General features: G+C 37.2%; 1 protein-coding gene across 6 annotated transcripts in view; it reads right to left on the bottom strand.

Moving 5' to 3' along the window:
* Nucleotides 1-2294: 2294 nt before the first annotated feature.
* STARD3NL (STARD3 N-terminal like) overlaps nt 2295-16500 on the bottom strand; it is a 29623-nt gene continuing 15417 nt past the window's right edge. For 3 of the 6 annotated variants that reach the window (XM_052793067.1, XM_052793077.1, XM_052793086.1), the window contains 7 exons: nt 15029-15325; nt 12139-12216; nt 10049-10126; nt 8279-8332; nt 8059-8176; nt 5373-5471; nt 2295-2364 (listed from right to left, as the gene is read on the bottom strand). In XM_052793067.1, coding sequence (XP_052649027.1) covers nt 2312-2364; nt 5373-5471; nt 8059-8176; nt 8279-8332; nt 10049-10126; nt 12139-12216; nt 15029-15253 — 705 coding nt within the window. In that variant the 5' untranslated portion in view covers nt 15254-15325 and the 3' untranslated portion in view covers nt 2295-2311. The remainder of the gene's footprint in view (nt 2365-5372; nt 5472-8058; nt 8177-8278; nt 8333-10048; nt 10127-12138; nt 12217-15028; nt 15326-16500) is intronic. The other 3 variants (XM_052793095.1, XM_052793103.1, XM_052793112.1) reach the window with 3 other exon arrangements.

Genomic DNA, 16500 nt, shown 5'->3' with positions numbered 1-16500 from the left:
TTTCAGATTGAGTGTTTTAACTCCTTTCTATACCATAACTGATGCCTTTTAGATTTCCAGGAGATACAACCTCTCACGGCAGCAACCAGAACTGTTTGTGGATGTGCCAAAGGCAAACTACCTTGCTGGCAAACTTTCCTTGGCAAACTACCCGTGTATGCAAATGGGGCATCTCATTTAACTCTATATACAGAGAACCTGAACCATGCACCACTGGAGAAAAACATGCTGGTTTAGGAGAGGCTTGCAAAATCTTTACCTTACATTTGCCATATTTATGTTTGGTATAACAAAACAAACTTTTGGTTTGCGCTTTTAGTAGAAAAATCCTGTAAACTGAAAGAGTCCCTACTGCTTCAAGGAAAAGCGGTGTTTGGAAGAGATAAGACCACAGCCCATCCTCTCTTCTAACCACTATGCTTCTGTTCCACAGCAATGGAAATACCACAAAGCAATATAGTCCATCCGTATGAAGAATACATTGGTACTTAATATTTGCTGTGCAGGTTGCTAATAAAACCTAATGGCCATATAAGGAAAGCAACAACACTTATAATCCTCTTTAGGTAAGAATTAGTGCATTACCTAAAACTTTTTTGATCAAGTATCAGTTAACAATGTCTGTATCTGAAAATACATATCTTATACTTACACACCTAAATCGAATGATTGACTACCTTCCTTTCACTCCTGGGGTAATACCAGTGTTTGCAAATGCTCGCTTACTCCAGTTTCCTCCTTGAACCTGAAGAACATCCACCACCAGTACAGGAGTGGGAACTAAGTTATTTCAAAAAGCTCCTAGCATCCTTTTGATATCGCATATGCAACACAGAAATGATGTTCCAATACCGCTAACACTGCATCCCTACAGGCAGCCAAACAACCCTGTAACATATCCTGCACAAATGCTGTGCAAACTGGAATCCTTACCCCACAAGAAATAAAGGAGTGGTATGTGCAGATTTCCAGTCAGTAAAGCAACAAAGTATCATAATGCATTACCCTTGTTTTAAGGTTTTTATTTTAGAAAGTGAACATATCCATTAAAAAAGAAAATGCATGGAGTTAAAAAAAGTAAACATTAAAGTAATGACAAATTTGCAATAACATAAAATAATTTTACCTAGTGAGTCCCAACAATCATTAAATATACTTCCACCATAGAGAAGTTTTACTTCATTATATTACCAGTCTCTTGATTAGGTACACAAGACAACACTTTCCAGTAATTACCTAGTCATTAGAAGATCAACTTCAGGAATCACTGAATAATAAAATACATTGTGGACAAATATTTTCATACCACCTGGGAGGCAACTTAATATACATATGTCAACAAGGTACTTTGTGAGGTATTACAGTACATGGGAACCATTCCCTTTGCTTTCTAATGAATAAATTCTCCTGTCAGCAGCTCCACCAGCAAGTCAGCCACAGACTCTGTTGCCAGTTTTCAAACCCCAACAACTTCCCTCAGAGATTTTCTTTCTGTAACAGATTACACAAGTCAGGATGAATGAAGATGCAAGTCAAGAAAACAGGTAGTGAAAACAGGGAGGCTGAAAAAAGGTCATCTGAAGTTTTCAAATCAGAAGCTTCAGCTTCTCAAGAACATTTAATACCTCCCTTAGCTTGAGCTTTGCCACATGTGGTGAAGTGAAAGCATGGAGCAAGATAATTCCAAAAGTACATGAAGTAATTTCCAAAATAAGGAAATCATCTCTCATATTTAACCAAAGTACACTACAAAAATTTTAAGACGCAGGTGCTCCAGTGTGACCCGTTTCTGGTATTAAGCAGACTGAGGAGGGGAAATACCGAAGTAGTTTTGCCCATGCAATCTTCAAGATGAGTATATTCATCCTAGACCTAAATTAAAAGCAAATCTCTTCCTAGCACTCTTGCATTGCCATCTCCAAAGAAATCTGTCCCCACTTCCAAAAAAAAAAAAGGAGCTTTTACTCATCTGTTCCACCGTTTTCCCTTCCAAGACAGCCAACAAATAAATGCTAGGGGTGTTCCATCCCAAGCCTGCAGCCTTTTACACTACACTCCAGAACAGCTCTCAGACCCCTGGGCCCCAGGTAACGAGAACTCAGCACCAGAGGACCCCAATTAGAGGCTCTCAAGAGCCTGGCAGGACTTCCTGCTTGAAGGTCGCTAAGACAGACAGACTGGGTTCAAAGACGGTGAACTCCTAAGAGTTAGCCCACTGTTCCAATTATTCGGGAAGGAACTGAGAAGAAAAAGATATTTTTAGGACTATTCGGGTTCTATGCAAAGGAACATACCTGCTTTTCTGTATTTGCTACACAACTGGTTTTTCACTGTCTTGTTTTTCTTCAGAGTCTTCATCAGATCCTGAAAAGGAAGACAAGAATGCTATTAGATCAGTTGAGAGAAAAGGGAAAGAAAAAGGCAAAGAAGCAATCCATCACTAGTACTGGCTTATCAAAAGGCAATTCAAAGCAACTATTTTCCATAAAAATATTTACTTTTTATTTTCGATTTCTTATGTTTTCAGATGTTTTGTATTGAAGGGTTTTTGTTAACAGTTATCAAACCCAAAACTCAGCACTGGGATCATTCTTGAAACACCTACCCTGTCAACAGATTCAGTTAGCAAGTGCTTCAAGTTTTTACACTACCACACTCAGACAATCAGCTCCACATTTGCTCACTGACAAGCAGATTTTCCCACTTGCTACATCCTGCCCTTTGGAAGACAACTTCAGAAGACACTTTAAAAGCAGCCAGAAATACTGCTTTACAAATTAATAATTTCTGTATCTAGTGTTCTGGCAAGAGATTGTCTTACTCTAAGCCAGAAACCAAACAGCTCCCTCTGCCTCTCCCTGCCCAGTTCTCTTCTCCTTGGTCTGTCTGCTGCCTGTTCTCAGCTCTCTGCTGTGACAAAGCCCTGGATGGCCCCGAAAAGAAAGCTTAGCTGGTCACAGGGCTACGTGCCCAGAGACAGCTCCTGCTGGAAGCACTGCTTTGCAGGAAGCTGGCTTGTTGGATCAGTTGTTTCAGGGAGAGCAAGAAGATACCAAGCAAGCAGGGTGAGCAGCGCTGACCCACACACAATTCTGGAGATCCAATCCAAGCTGCAGATGCCTCTGCCCACATCAGAGGTGGCAGTCAGTCCTTGCAGCAGTCAGCCCTTGTCAGGGACGACTGAGGAAATAAATTATTTTCACCATACTGGTCTTGGGCAGTTTAAATGAGACTCCCACAGCAGGGGGCGGGGGGGAAGTTGAGTAAAGAACTGTCTTTGATAAAATGCCTGGGAGACTTACTTGGGCTTTTGCCATCAATTTAAAGCTGAACTATGGACCCACATTCCCTCCCACAAAGAAATAAAAAAGAAAGACAAAGGTGTTAAGCGTTTTGGCCGAACTACTCTGAAGTCCTTTCCTTTCTTGGAATAGCATACCTGCCTTTCATTTTGAAGCTCAAATTGTATAGAAACTGTAGAAATTTACTCTTTTGAGGCTGATTTTCCACTTGCTACCTCCGGAATGATTACTTGGCAACCAAGTCTAACGTTGAAGATGAAGGGTCAACCCATATAAAGAAGTGGATGGAAAAGGGTATGGCTCTGCATATGTGCATCTTCAAGGAAGACATAAAAAGACAAATATGCTGAAAATTCCAACAGAGCTTGTTTTAAATATCACCTCCTGACAGCAAAGATTTGTTTTTAGACATTTTGCCATATCAGCAGAGGGGTTTATTCCCCTCTGCATGATCATGGGGAACAGTTTATCTCTAAATATTTTTCCAATCAATATGTAAGGCAAATTGTCCAAAAATTGCTCTTTTAGAACAATCCATAGTTTGTCTTATCTGAAAGAAACACAGAATTTTGAAAAAAATATTTTTAATTGTGAGCTATTTTTACTGTACATCACCTCGCAGTTTCAGAATACTTTGTGACTATCAGTGTGTGTGTTTTAGTTCAAATATATTAATTTGACTGTTTCTTTTGCTTCTCATACCCATAAAGGGTGCTTAAACAAATTTACTTGGCAGTTAGGCCAGACTAGGGAAAAGGCACATGAGCTGTTACTGAAATTCAGGTGACAAGCATCTGTTCAATAAGCTGAAAGCAATGGCACAGTCATATACCTGTAGTCACCACACACATGCTGAGGCATGATAGCTCACTGCACATGCAACAGTGACCCAGCCAAACTGCCGAGGACAATGTGTTAGCTCCACTTACACTTCCTCTCACACTGTGTATTCTATTGCCAAAAAAATCCCAGGCTGAATCCAGTGTAATACTTCCAACCATTATTCCTCAAGATAGACTCACCGCTTTAAGTAAAATACATTTTCACTTTGAATAATTATACTCGACATTGTCTTAATGCTTTGTCATCCCTAGATGGAGCTCTAAGTCATTCATTATGCCAAGACACTCAGCAACCATAGAGACAGCCATTAAACTGAAAAATATCACCAACGTGTACAACTTTATAATGCAAGACAGGCAAATGTATCTGTAGCAATTAGCAGATATTAATATTTTAAATATATTGCATAATACAGCACAGCTTTACAGAAGAGATTTACATTTTAGGGTAAAAATGCCGACATAGGATTTGGGGGTTCAAACTGCATCCTCGAATAACTCAAATCCACTCAACCCATACAGAAATGACTCATTTCCTTGAAATGCCTGCAAACACATTCTTAAATCTTGCAGTATTTATTTACTCAGCTCATACCTCAACTAGAACAAAGCACATGATATGCAGAGTTAAGATGTCATTAACACTTTCCTTCAGTTTTAATATACCCACACAGCTAGACTTTTTATACAGAGAGGACTTTTTGTTATGAGAAAGGAAAAGAGCCTCTGATTGAAATTTCAGTTTGCTTTAGAGCAGTTTCAGGTTCACTGCCTATCCTAAGATACTGTAAAGCTCCAAGTTTAGGCTGGATTAATTAGTGCATTGCTGCATAAACACTCTTGCTAGCAGATAAGAGATCACAGGATCATAGAATATCTCAAGTTATAAGGGACCCATAAGGATCATCGATGGCAGAAGCAAACAATAACTGCCTCCTTTCAGTTGCAGTACCATTTTCTTTCAGACTTACCTTGATTTTAACACCTTTGAGGCATGTCAGAAGCCACACTAACTACATGTATTGTAATTCATCTGATAGGTAGTAACTAAACTGAATTACTGAATAAAAAAAGAATCTTTCATTTTAGGATTGTAAAGTGCACTTTTCATTTAAAAATGAAAATATATTTTTTCCCTTCACCCTTCCTCCGCCTCACCCTCTGAAGGAGGTGAAATATGCATGTTAATGTCAATATGAAAAATCATTTACTACATGAACATAACTACCTGCTACAGATTCAGGAGGAGAGTAGAACTGCCCATCAGAGAGGACTCCTGGGTGAAGAAGAGCTGCTCGTTCAGAAGCATCCTGTGCTATCAGAAATCCTGAAAGGAAGCAAAACAAAAAAACAAATCCTCAATGCTATCACATAACCTGTTAAAGATCAAGTATTGATGAAGAACCTTAAAAATTGATGTATTATATTAGCATTCCTAACAAGTTACTTCTACAAATAAATATGTCAGGAAAAAAGCAAACTGTTAATTTAACATTTATGTCTTCTATATAACTTCAGGCAGGTAAGGAGACACACTCTAGCAAATCAGAGGTACTGTACACATGAATTAAGGAATCCTTTCTTCTACTATGTGCAATTGCATGATTAGGATGCCATATGTAAATTCATCAACATTCACTGGCTAACTAAAACTCTGAAATATATTTTTAATGATGAGTAAGCTGTCATGCATAACAAAATAAATTATCTTCTCACTTTGCCACTATAAGACTCCTCATTAATGGCTTGCTTTCACCTGTCTGTCTCAACATACCTAGCTACTCCAACCTTCAACTCCTTTTGGCTTGACTTCATCTAAAATCAGGAAAATTATTTGGAAATGACACAGGGCTATTCTGGTGTGTTTAATAGAGGACAAAAAAACCAAAAGGGGTTGGGAGAGTAGCTAATTCATCTCATCCTTACTGCCATCAACAGGTCTTCTGATAATAACCGGGCAAAGATGGCATTTTAGGTCAACAAGGCTATTGAACTTCCATCCTTTACTCTCTGCTACATGAAGACTGATTAGGAAAAAAAAAAAAAAAAAAAAGAAAACCTTGATGTTTTACTGAACCAGGAGAGCTACTTGAGGTAGCCAGCAGTTATTAAAAAAATCTCTTTCCAACTCAAACTATTATTTCTACATACCAATTTATCTTATTAACCAGTTCAAAGTCTCCAAAGATGACATCTATTTTACTTTTATTTCCACTCTGTTCAAAAGAGGAAGGTCAGTCTCCATACTTAACAATGAGTCAACAAGATACTAGAAGACACATACTGGTTGGATTTTAGCTTTAAATCCTGCTCACAGAAGGAAACTTTTAGAGCTGGAAATCTTCAGTGGAAAGACAGTTTTGCCCTTTTTTCTTCTTTTTTTTTTTTTTTTTTTTTTAAGTTACAGACGACATCTCAAATTATGAGCACTGTTGCATTAGGCAGAAAATCACTGTGGTGGGGTTTTTTTGTTGTTGTTTGGTTGTTTTTTTTTTAAAACAAAACAGTAAGATGGAAAACAGTCAGCTTCCACTCCCACTAGAGATATGACAGAAAAATACCTGGTCAAAAAGCAAAAACTATTAAAATCTGTTTTCATTATCTGCCTCAGATTTAAAAGCAAATAAGGCACTATATAAGTACCACCACACAACACAATCCAAATGTGCCTATCATTTATCTAACTTAATTGCTTAAAATCAGCACTTTTCAGTGAAACCCCATCTTTTTTTGGAAATATGCAGAGTTCAACTAAAAAGCATATATTTCTAATACCATCTATTTCAAGCTCAGCAGGAATGAAGAAAAAGAAAGTGTCATTGAATCCCACAGGGATTTAACAATAATATCTCAATTTTATGAACATGATCATCAAGTACTTACATGTGTATGTATAAAATACTTTCTTTGTCTATGAATATTCAGTATAAAAAAATGCAAAAGTCTCTGAACTGGTTAGATTTCTTATCTATTGAGATAAAAGTGTGATGCAGCTGTATTTCCTCACCCCATCAAAAGAGAAAAAAAATTTACCCTAAGTTTCCCTTTCTCTAGGCAAAATCCAGTATACTCATTTAACCAACTTCTTTCTTGGAGTGGTAGAAAGGAAGAGGGTAGGGATCAAAGTAGAAAGATTGCATTTCAGAGCACTAAAAAAAAAAAAAAAAAATGGAGGCATCCATGCCTGCGTAAAGTTTTTGTTCTTACCTAAGAGGAAAACATGCCCTTCCAGCAGACTTTCAGACTGTATTTCAGGTAATGATGCACAAACAGGTTTGCCGTATAATTACTCTCCTGCTGTTGAAACTAACAAAACATCTGTAGCAGAAATCTATGCTTTCTTTTCCTCACCACTCAAGCAATATTCTCTTTCAACTAAGTCAGTGGGTTTCCTCCATTTAGTTGAATACACCGAGTGTCAGACGACCTGCTGCCTCATCTTGAAGAGGCTGAAATTCATACTTGCTCTGGTCTCATTCTGTCTGTGCATGAAGCAGACTCTCCACAACACTTCCTTGCTTTCCCTTTTCCACCTCAAAAGAAGAGTTAGTGCCATTGAGTTAGTTATTGTGTCTACTCTTCCTAAAAGAGGAACCAGACGCTTATTCTATGTATTAGCCAGAAAATAAAATTTTGCAAGCCCAAGTCAGTTAAATTTTTGTCTTAAGCATACAAAATTATATACGTTCCTAAGTGCTTGACAGATTGCTGCTCTGGCCCTTGTAACTTTTAACTTTGCCTCCCTAAATTAATTAAAACCCTACTTCTTTGAAGGCATATGTTCCTTTCCGGAAAAAGAAAGATTATGCCATATGATTTAATTTTGAGAAGCTAAAAGAAGCATTCTTCTGCCAGATAACATGGGATCGAATGTTGCCAACTGCAGCAATTGAGGGGAAATATCAAAAGCTTACTGTTTTCTTCTTCAGCTTCTTGCGGTAACACTTTAAAGTCCAAAAACCAAGTTTCAATCCAGGCAACTATGAAGGATATGATGGGCAACACGTAGCCAAAAGCACCTTGTGAGAACAGCTTGAAGGAAACAAAACCACACAACATTACAGAAATTACCCTGAAGAATCTTGCTTTCAAGAAAACAACAAAGTAAAACAAACATTTGATTAGAATATATACCTTTGAAATAATTACTTTTGCTAATAAAAAGGCACTGGTCACTGCTGTTGTAAACTGAAAGAGACAGGGTAAGAACAGTTAAAACTAATAAATGGATTTACTTTCTCACTTCTGCCATTATCTATCAGTTGCAACTTCAAATATTTACCAACAGCAAGGTCATAGATTAATAAAACATAACAAGTATGATAACAATTAACTTGAAAGTGTTATGAAAATAACCTCCTTAATAAAGATAACTTTTAATAAGGACATCTCCAAATGTTGATTTCCCCACAGCAGATAAGCAGTTTAGATGCTACACAGATGCTAAGTTATATAAATTGTGATTTTACTGTGTAATGAAGATGCAGTATTTTATTCACCAAGTCCTTTAAAAAAAAATTCTTTCTATGTATTTCGAAAGAAGCAAACAGCAATTGCTCCAAATGTTTTTCACTACCGTCCAAATCAAAAGATCCATTTCAAATAACAAAACATTGTTGCAGGAGTAAATTTGAGTTAATATTCTAATTCACGTACTGATATTGTGAAAAACAAATCACTATGAAGACTTGATACTCCCTGACATATTTAAAAAATGACAGGCTGAATAAAATGTCTAAAAAACCAAAAAAAGCAGTGGACAAGTACTGTTCACTTAAGCAAGGCTTCTAACTCTATTAGTACATTCAGGTCCAGCAATTCTTTAAATAATAGCAGAACCTAACTAGCTTCTGGTAAGCACAGGTAGGATTCTAAGATTAATGGCTTCTGCAAAACCTTCAGTGAAGCTTTATATATCTAATTGCTGACTACCGTGACGGGTTCACTCTCACCACCTCAGAAACAACTGCATCAAGTTGGAGGATGTCATTGAAAGAAATACTCTAAAGCTACACAACTAAGAATAAGGGATTTTGAGAGGTGTGCACCTAAAAATAAACACAATCAGAGCAGCAGTTACTATTACATGTTTGTGCCATGCTAATAACACAATTTCAAAGAAACCATGGCATGTAATCTCAGACTACTAAACAAACTGCATGCTACTCACTTGGAGTTACACATAAATACATTCTACATGCACCTACCACAGCGTAAGGGAAAAAAAGTCTAAGATTTACAATGCAGTAAGCCAGCAATATGCCTATTGTTTTACAATCTATAGTACTGACTGCTGGAAGTATGAATTTGTCATCAAGTTTTGCATTATTTCTCATCCACTCTGTACAGCTGCATTAAAGATATTTGCTCCAATCCACTGTGATTGCCTGCAGTTCTCAAGAACTTCCTTTCTAAGAATGGATACATACTCAATATTTTGTATTGGAGCATGAAGCAATACAGGTGCTAGTGCTCAGTGGGTGGCACCTAGAACTCTAAAAAGCTAAGAATGTGGGAGTTAATGGACAACTGGATCTCCGGTACAATAACGCCAATTCTTCTTTTTGAATACAGTTCACTATTTCAAATGCAAATATATTTCAAACATTAATTAACAAGTCAGAGGTAACAAGCAGTTACAACTAGCCATCCATACTGGATTCAAAATAAGTCTTCAATTTGTATCAACATGATGCCTAAAAAGGACCACACCCACTGTGCTATTAAATTCTTGTCTTTAGGCTGAAAATCTTCCAGAACAGAAGTTTTAATCTGTTACTGTACAGTGAATTTTTATATATAGCATCAAGATGATTCTTAACATACAAGCGTTAAGAGACATCTAAAATTTTGTCTGTTTGATCCATTCTAGTTAAAACTCCATTATGCTTGGCCACTACTCACAGCTATTGCCCACCAATGGCGCAGTCTGCACATTGCATATGCAAGTATTAACACCTTAAATCGAAAGACTGCCAGTAGCTATAGAGAAAGGAAAAAAATATTTGTTGGTTAATTCAGAACACAGAAGAACCACAAGATTCTCAGCTCACTGAAAATACTAACTGCTTACAAAACAACTTAAAACAGGACAATCTAAGTTCTGTTATTGAGAAACAAATTTGAATGTGTGCTTATAAAACAGAAATAGAACATAATTTCCCATTTGTAAAGCAAATGGCACCATTCACATGCCTATATAGGCTCAAATATGCAAGCATGTGCAATTCCACAAATAAGTTAGAAACATAGGAAAGCTACACAATGTATGTCCACGATCATTTTACCTGACTGGAATCTAAGCAGTTAAATCTAGACGCAGTTAATCCAGCAAACACCTTGAGCATCACTGTGCATCTCACTGATCTTAGTGGTGTGCTACTGTACAAGAATATCATTAAAAACTGTAAAGACTTCACAAATGCAATCAGAAAATGGGAAAAACTTTTAAAAACAATTTTCTGCTTACTAATTTTTTAGTATTTATTGAAATATTAATGTTACAACAATCAATTATTCTTTATGGAGATGTCTGCAATAGTGAGCTGTTCCAAATACTCTGCAGTAAAGAAAGGTAAGTTATGGTATTTCTAAGCCAGAAAATTAAACCAATAGCAGACAGACAAGATTTCTGAATCAGGGACCCTAACCCTCAATTTCCCTATTTATTCTTTGATATTAGATTGCCTCCAACTTGTTTTAAAAGATGTGTTCAGAATCTAAAAGCTGTGAAACAAATGCTTAAAATGAAGAGAAATCAAGGACAGACATGGCCAGAGGTATAATGAACCCATTTAATCTTATGCAAATATAGATGTTTCAGTGATGTGTAGCAGAAACACAAGAAATCCTGTATAAGCCCACAAATCATTTTGCAGAATTCAACGACCTAGTCCCTTCCCAAGGAATAAAAGTCTATTATTTTGCATTACATGTTTTTAACCCTTGGTTCAACTACAAGGCAAAATAATTTCCAGAGCATCAACATTGACAGATAACATTTTTTGCTTTCTGCAGCAACGTATATCATGGAGAATCTGCCAGCAAAATAATGAGAAAGAAAGGGAAAAGTAGCATAGTTTGCTAGCTTATGACATTTTTGTATCTAGTACCTCATTCCATTTGACACAGCAAATGGTCCAATGCAGAAGCAAGGATGGGTTTTTATACCAGTTTCAATGAGAGATTCTGGATATAGTCATCAATATAAAATGACTGATACCAAACCAACTCATCTCAGCCAGGCAAACAAGATCTGGTAGAATTAATGATCTTGCAAAAACATGGGGCCCTTTAGAAGAACTGTAAAGAAACAGCTTTTACTTGAGATCAGTAACTTTGCCCATGCAGTGCAAAATGCATTGCAACTACAGAGCTACAGTGTTGCTGAAACACAGAGAAATTTCCTAATGCAGTAGAGTTCCTCCCATGTGCCTAAGGTGCTTATACATAGTAAAGGAGAATCATACTTCATGTCATCTGTTTTTAATACAATGTTAAAAAAACCTGGTTTGAGTTGAAACACAGACATCTGAAAAAACGTGACCTATACAGGCCAACCTTGGAACAAGTCTCTCCTCACTGCAACTCACTTATTTCTGTGGAAGGACAAAAACGTCGGTTTAAACAAAATGATTTTACAGCTGAAGGCCTATTGGTCTTGTCCTCTTAATGAATTATCTTTATGTTACATCAGTCTCACATTCTCAACTGAGTTTTTCATCTGCTTTTCCGTGCCCCAAAAAGTAGAGGATGCAATTTAAGTGTGCCTGAGCATCTCTATCCACAGACTCCATGAGCCTGCTGCCAAAGCAGAACTGGGCAACCCTTAGAAGGGTGAAATTTGGCCCAAGTCCTTCCAGTTTAAATTATCAAGAAAAGATCAACCCTTTCACAGGACTCAAACTAGGAAACATCTGTGGAAGGAGAAACGTGGGAAAACTATATGTTTGCTGCTTTTTTTCTTTCTTTTTTTTTTTTTAAAGAACACTTACAAATATATCAAAATATGAAGAAGAGTAGTCATATTGTAGGACTTCTTTCTCTAAGGTAGTCTCAATGCCTCCTTTTACCTACAAAGAAACAACACCACACACAGCTTTAGAACAGAAGTTACTGAAGCCAAAATACACACAAATCTGAAGGGTGAAATTAATAGTTCCCCACTGATGCACAAAAAGATCATTAAACTAAGTACAGAGGACATATATGCTAAGAATGTCAATTTCAAGATTAGTGTCCTTGCTTGTTTTTCACGATTATATACAAATTTCAAAGTGGAAATTTAGGATTATCACCTGGCCTATGCAAGCTACATTTCAGACTGTCCCAAAATAAAAGCAATCCCAAAATAAAAGCGAACAAGTTGTTGAAGAAAGAAGAAATGATTAAATGTAAGGTCTGTTACACAAATTCACAGAGCATTTTATGTCTCATAAGGAGGATCAAAACAGCTGATCAAAAAACCACCCAGAAACTAGCTCTAGTCACATGTTAGCATATAGGAAACAAAACAGTAACTGAATTAATACTCCAAATCTTTTTCTTATCAGCACACATGCTATTTAAGAGAGCTGAGCAAAAGCAGCCACGGCAAAAAACACAGAAGCTGCAACTATTAGACCATTCTCCCCAAAATAACTAATATCTAAATTTACTTCTTTCATTTGCTTGAGGGGATTCAAAATTACATCTTCCTTAGCCACTGTGTTTCTTTCCAGTGGAAATATTTGCCACTTTCCTGTCCAATCTGGGTTAATAAGAAAATAATTTAGTATGTATTGGGTCAGAAAAAGTGAAAGGAGTATATACCTTAGTCAGCAGCGAAAAAACTTAGTGTCCATATCCTATTGGTTTTTATATTAAACTCAATTAACTAAGCACTGCATGAAATAGTTATGTAAAGCACTGGAAAACAACACCAACAGAAGGCTTAACATTGAGGTTGACTACTGTCATCCTTTTAAAGAAAGGAGGTACCAAAGCACGCCAACAACATACGCTCACCATCTCAAAGCAACATAGCCTAGACTCTTCCACTTTTCCCAACCATACTGCTGGACAGTGTTTTCCTGAGACTATTCACTCCAACTCCAAATTTCTTCTATTTCTTCTCCTCTCCCTCCCCTCTTTGGCTACCTGACAAATAACTTTCTAAACATAGCTTCCCCTTCGTTGCTCTACTGCATCAGGTGTGATCATCTGTTTCCAGCATAAATAAGGAAGATCAACATCCCCCCCTCCAAGCTGTTCACTGCGTGGCTGCATGAGCACCATGTTAACATAAGGATGAACAGAGAACCACGACAGCCTTGATTTAGGGTTTACTCGAACTGCCATGGAGCTACTCCCTGAATTGTTTAAAAATAAATTACGCCTAAGCACACTGGATAATGGTGACAAAGAGAAAACAATACTTACAGAAGTCTGGCAACAATTCTGAAGTCCCACTACCAGTGACGGACAGTCCTAACGCAGTGCTATTTGACTTCCCAATGAACTACACTTAATTTAAAAAACAGAACAAAAAAGCCTAACCAGGTGTCAGATCCCAGATAGCAAATGAGGGCTTCTAATATTATGACTTATGAAGACAAAAACCTGTTTTTCATTCTTGCTGACATTTGGCAGTATAGGACTCCAGTTCATAATATGCTCTTCTTAAAACAAAGCTTTCACAATGAAAACTCATAGGATCTTGAGGTCCCTTAAGGCTACAGCACTCAAAATAAAACATCATGAGCTGGTAGCATTTTCTATACAAAGTCTTAAACGTTCTGAGAACACTAGTTTGATAACCTGTACTCTGAATCCTTGACAAGAGATACAAACCCAGACTCTGCTCCTCTTAGTTGAAGATGCTATTGAGAAACTGTCCTAAAACAAGAAATGCATCAGAACACTATGCTGCTTTTCTGAGACAAGCTAACTTTACACACTGGATACAATAGTCTTTCCACCTAGAGAGACAACAGAAGTCTAGTCCAAAATTACACCATTCAGGCAAGCAATGTCTGCTTTCTCAAATTAAATCGTAAAGTGTATTTTTCACTATATCAATGAACTACTTGAACGGTCAGCTCCTGACACTTCATAATGTCAGATCAATAACCAAGGTTATTTATCTTGTAAAGGAAGGCTGACAAAAAACATTTACTCAAGATTTTTCTTGTCTAAAAAATGGATTCCTCCCATTTTCCCTGTGTGTCCTTTCCTAAATGCATACTTTAGATACACCTTAAAACCCAGCTCAAAACTTGGATGCTACTTATGAAATAATAACAAATCAGCCATCCTATTGCTTTCTGGAAATTTCAGAACTGCCTCATTTTCCAAATAACAAATGCTGGTGTTAAAAGGTGGCAACTGTGGGAGTTTATGTTGTTTAAATGCACCCTGCCATAGACAATGTATAGCATACTAAGTTCGTCTCAAAGAAAATCCATTACAGCAAAAGAAAGGTATTGGCCATTGGAAGTCCTTCCAGAGACTAGCACCTCAGTGAAATATCACTGACTTTTGAGTTACTCAGAAGGCAAACTCTGGAATCCTGTTTGAAATTGACATGAAGTCTGAATTTTAAGACATACAGTAACATTTTTGTTTACTTGCTGCCAGATTTTCAATGGTTTCTTCAGCGTGGTTCATAGACTACAGGAACATCAAAAGGTTTCATGATAAGAAGATAATAAACAATGTATCCTAATGACTAAAAGTCAATGCAGTTGAGTAGATACTATGTTCATGAAAGCTTAAAAGAAGCTGCTTTAATTTAAATAGATACAAAAAGCAGGTAATTTGGGATAGAAAAGAGCAACTTATTAACCACTCCTGAAGTGAGTGAATAAATTAATAAAGTCCAAGGGTACTGAAAAGACAACTCACATTTAATTCTATTATCCACAGCAAGGTTATGAATAAGAGATCAAATGTAACAAACAAACAGAAAGTCCTTCTGACATCTGATATGCCTTTCTTCTCTCTGCCTTCATATGACTCAATCCTTGCCATCAGCTGCACTGGGTTGATGGAGTGGACATCGCGCAAGGAAGGACAGGATTCCACACTGCTACTGTGAGCATTTTCTGCATCACCTGGCACCCGATTCATTCTGGGTTTGCTTAGAGTGGTCTTCTTCCAGTTTCACCATCACTAGAAAGCTGATCCACATAAGAAGAATTTCTAAACAAAGAAAACCAAAATGCATTAGCCACCAAAACCCCACAATTCTGGTAGGTATTTTCATCTTACCATGTCAGTTCTCTTTTTGCTAAACTGATGACTCAGAGAATTTGGCAAGTAGGCTCTAAAAATTGTTTCTAAAATAAGATATATCTAGGCCCTCTTCATTTCTCAGAGGACTGTGAAACAAGAGAATTAATGTTCAATTAGACTGGTGGGAATAAGGGAGCACTGTCTAGATTTAGAAGGCTTCACTCTCCACATTGTTAGAGTGAGATCATTAAATGGGAATGAATAAAAAGCCTGATGCTGTGCATCTTTAATGTCTCCAATTCTGATTTAAACACTCTCAATAGGAAGCCAACTTAAAGGAAGTTCCACAAACAATTCCTGAAAACTGGCAGTGTTAGCTACCAGCACATCCAGAGCTGACACAACCAAAAGATTAAAAGTCCATTAAAACCCCTGAATATCACAGTAATCATTCTATAAAGCAAATACACTGCTACTTGCTCTATAGACAAATTCAGCTGCTATGACAACTTAACGCTGCCAGACAGTGTCTCTCTGAAGAAAGTGTATGCAACCCAGTGGTTAAAGGGAATGCAATTACTCTAAGTCTCTTCTGACTACAAGGTTTTTTAAAAAAAAAATTCAGGTTAAATTTCTTATAAAACTGGAGCAGTTTGATTCACTACATTACTCCATGAGAACTTTTTTCCAATTAAAGCTTCTAGAAAGAGTTGACTAAGAAGGTCACAAAAGTTTCAAGGAAACACACAGAAAATTTATTTTTATGCAAAATACTCAGAAGATTAAGCTATACATCCTGCAATACAAATCACATCAGACAAGCTTCCATAACGCTAGGAGAATAGCTTTTTGAAATTCAAGAGCAAAACTTTGTCTCTTCCCATGGGGGCTGTCTTTCAGTAAACTGCGAAACAGAAAGGGAAACCCTGTCCACTCTTCTATTCCAACAGTATTTCAACTCCAAGTCTGTAAGAACACAGTCAGTCAAAGAACAACAGGAAAAGCAGACAGGGGATCTCTAACACACCGCTAGGCAAACAGGAGGATACAAGGACACAGGGGAAAAGGAAAGTTTTGGGGCAGGGAGTTGCCAGTGCATAGCTGAGGAAGAGGCAGGCCAGCCACGGATGGCCAACGCCTAG

Source organism: Harpia harpyja, chromosome 1 (assembly GCF_026419915.1).
Source record: "Harpia harpyja isolate bHarHar1 chromosome 1, bHarHar1 primary haplotype, whole genome shotgun sequence".
NCBI lineage: Eukaryota > Metazoa > Chordata > Aves > Accipitriformes > Accipitridae > Harpia > Harpia harpyja.
The sequence above is the reverse complement of the archived record's forward strand: the minus strand, read 5'-3'. Positions and strand labels throughout refer to the sequence as shown.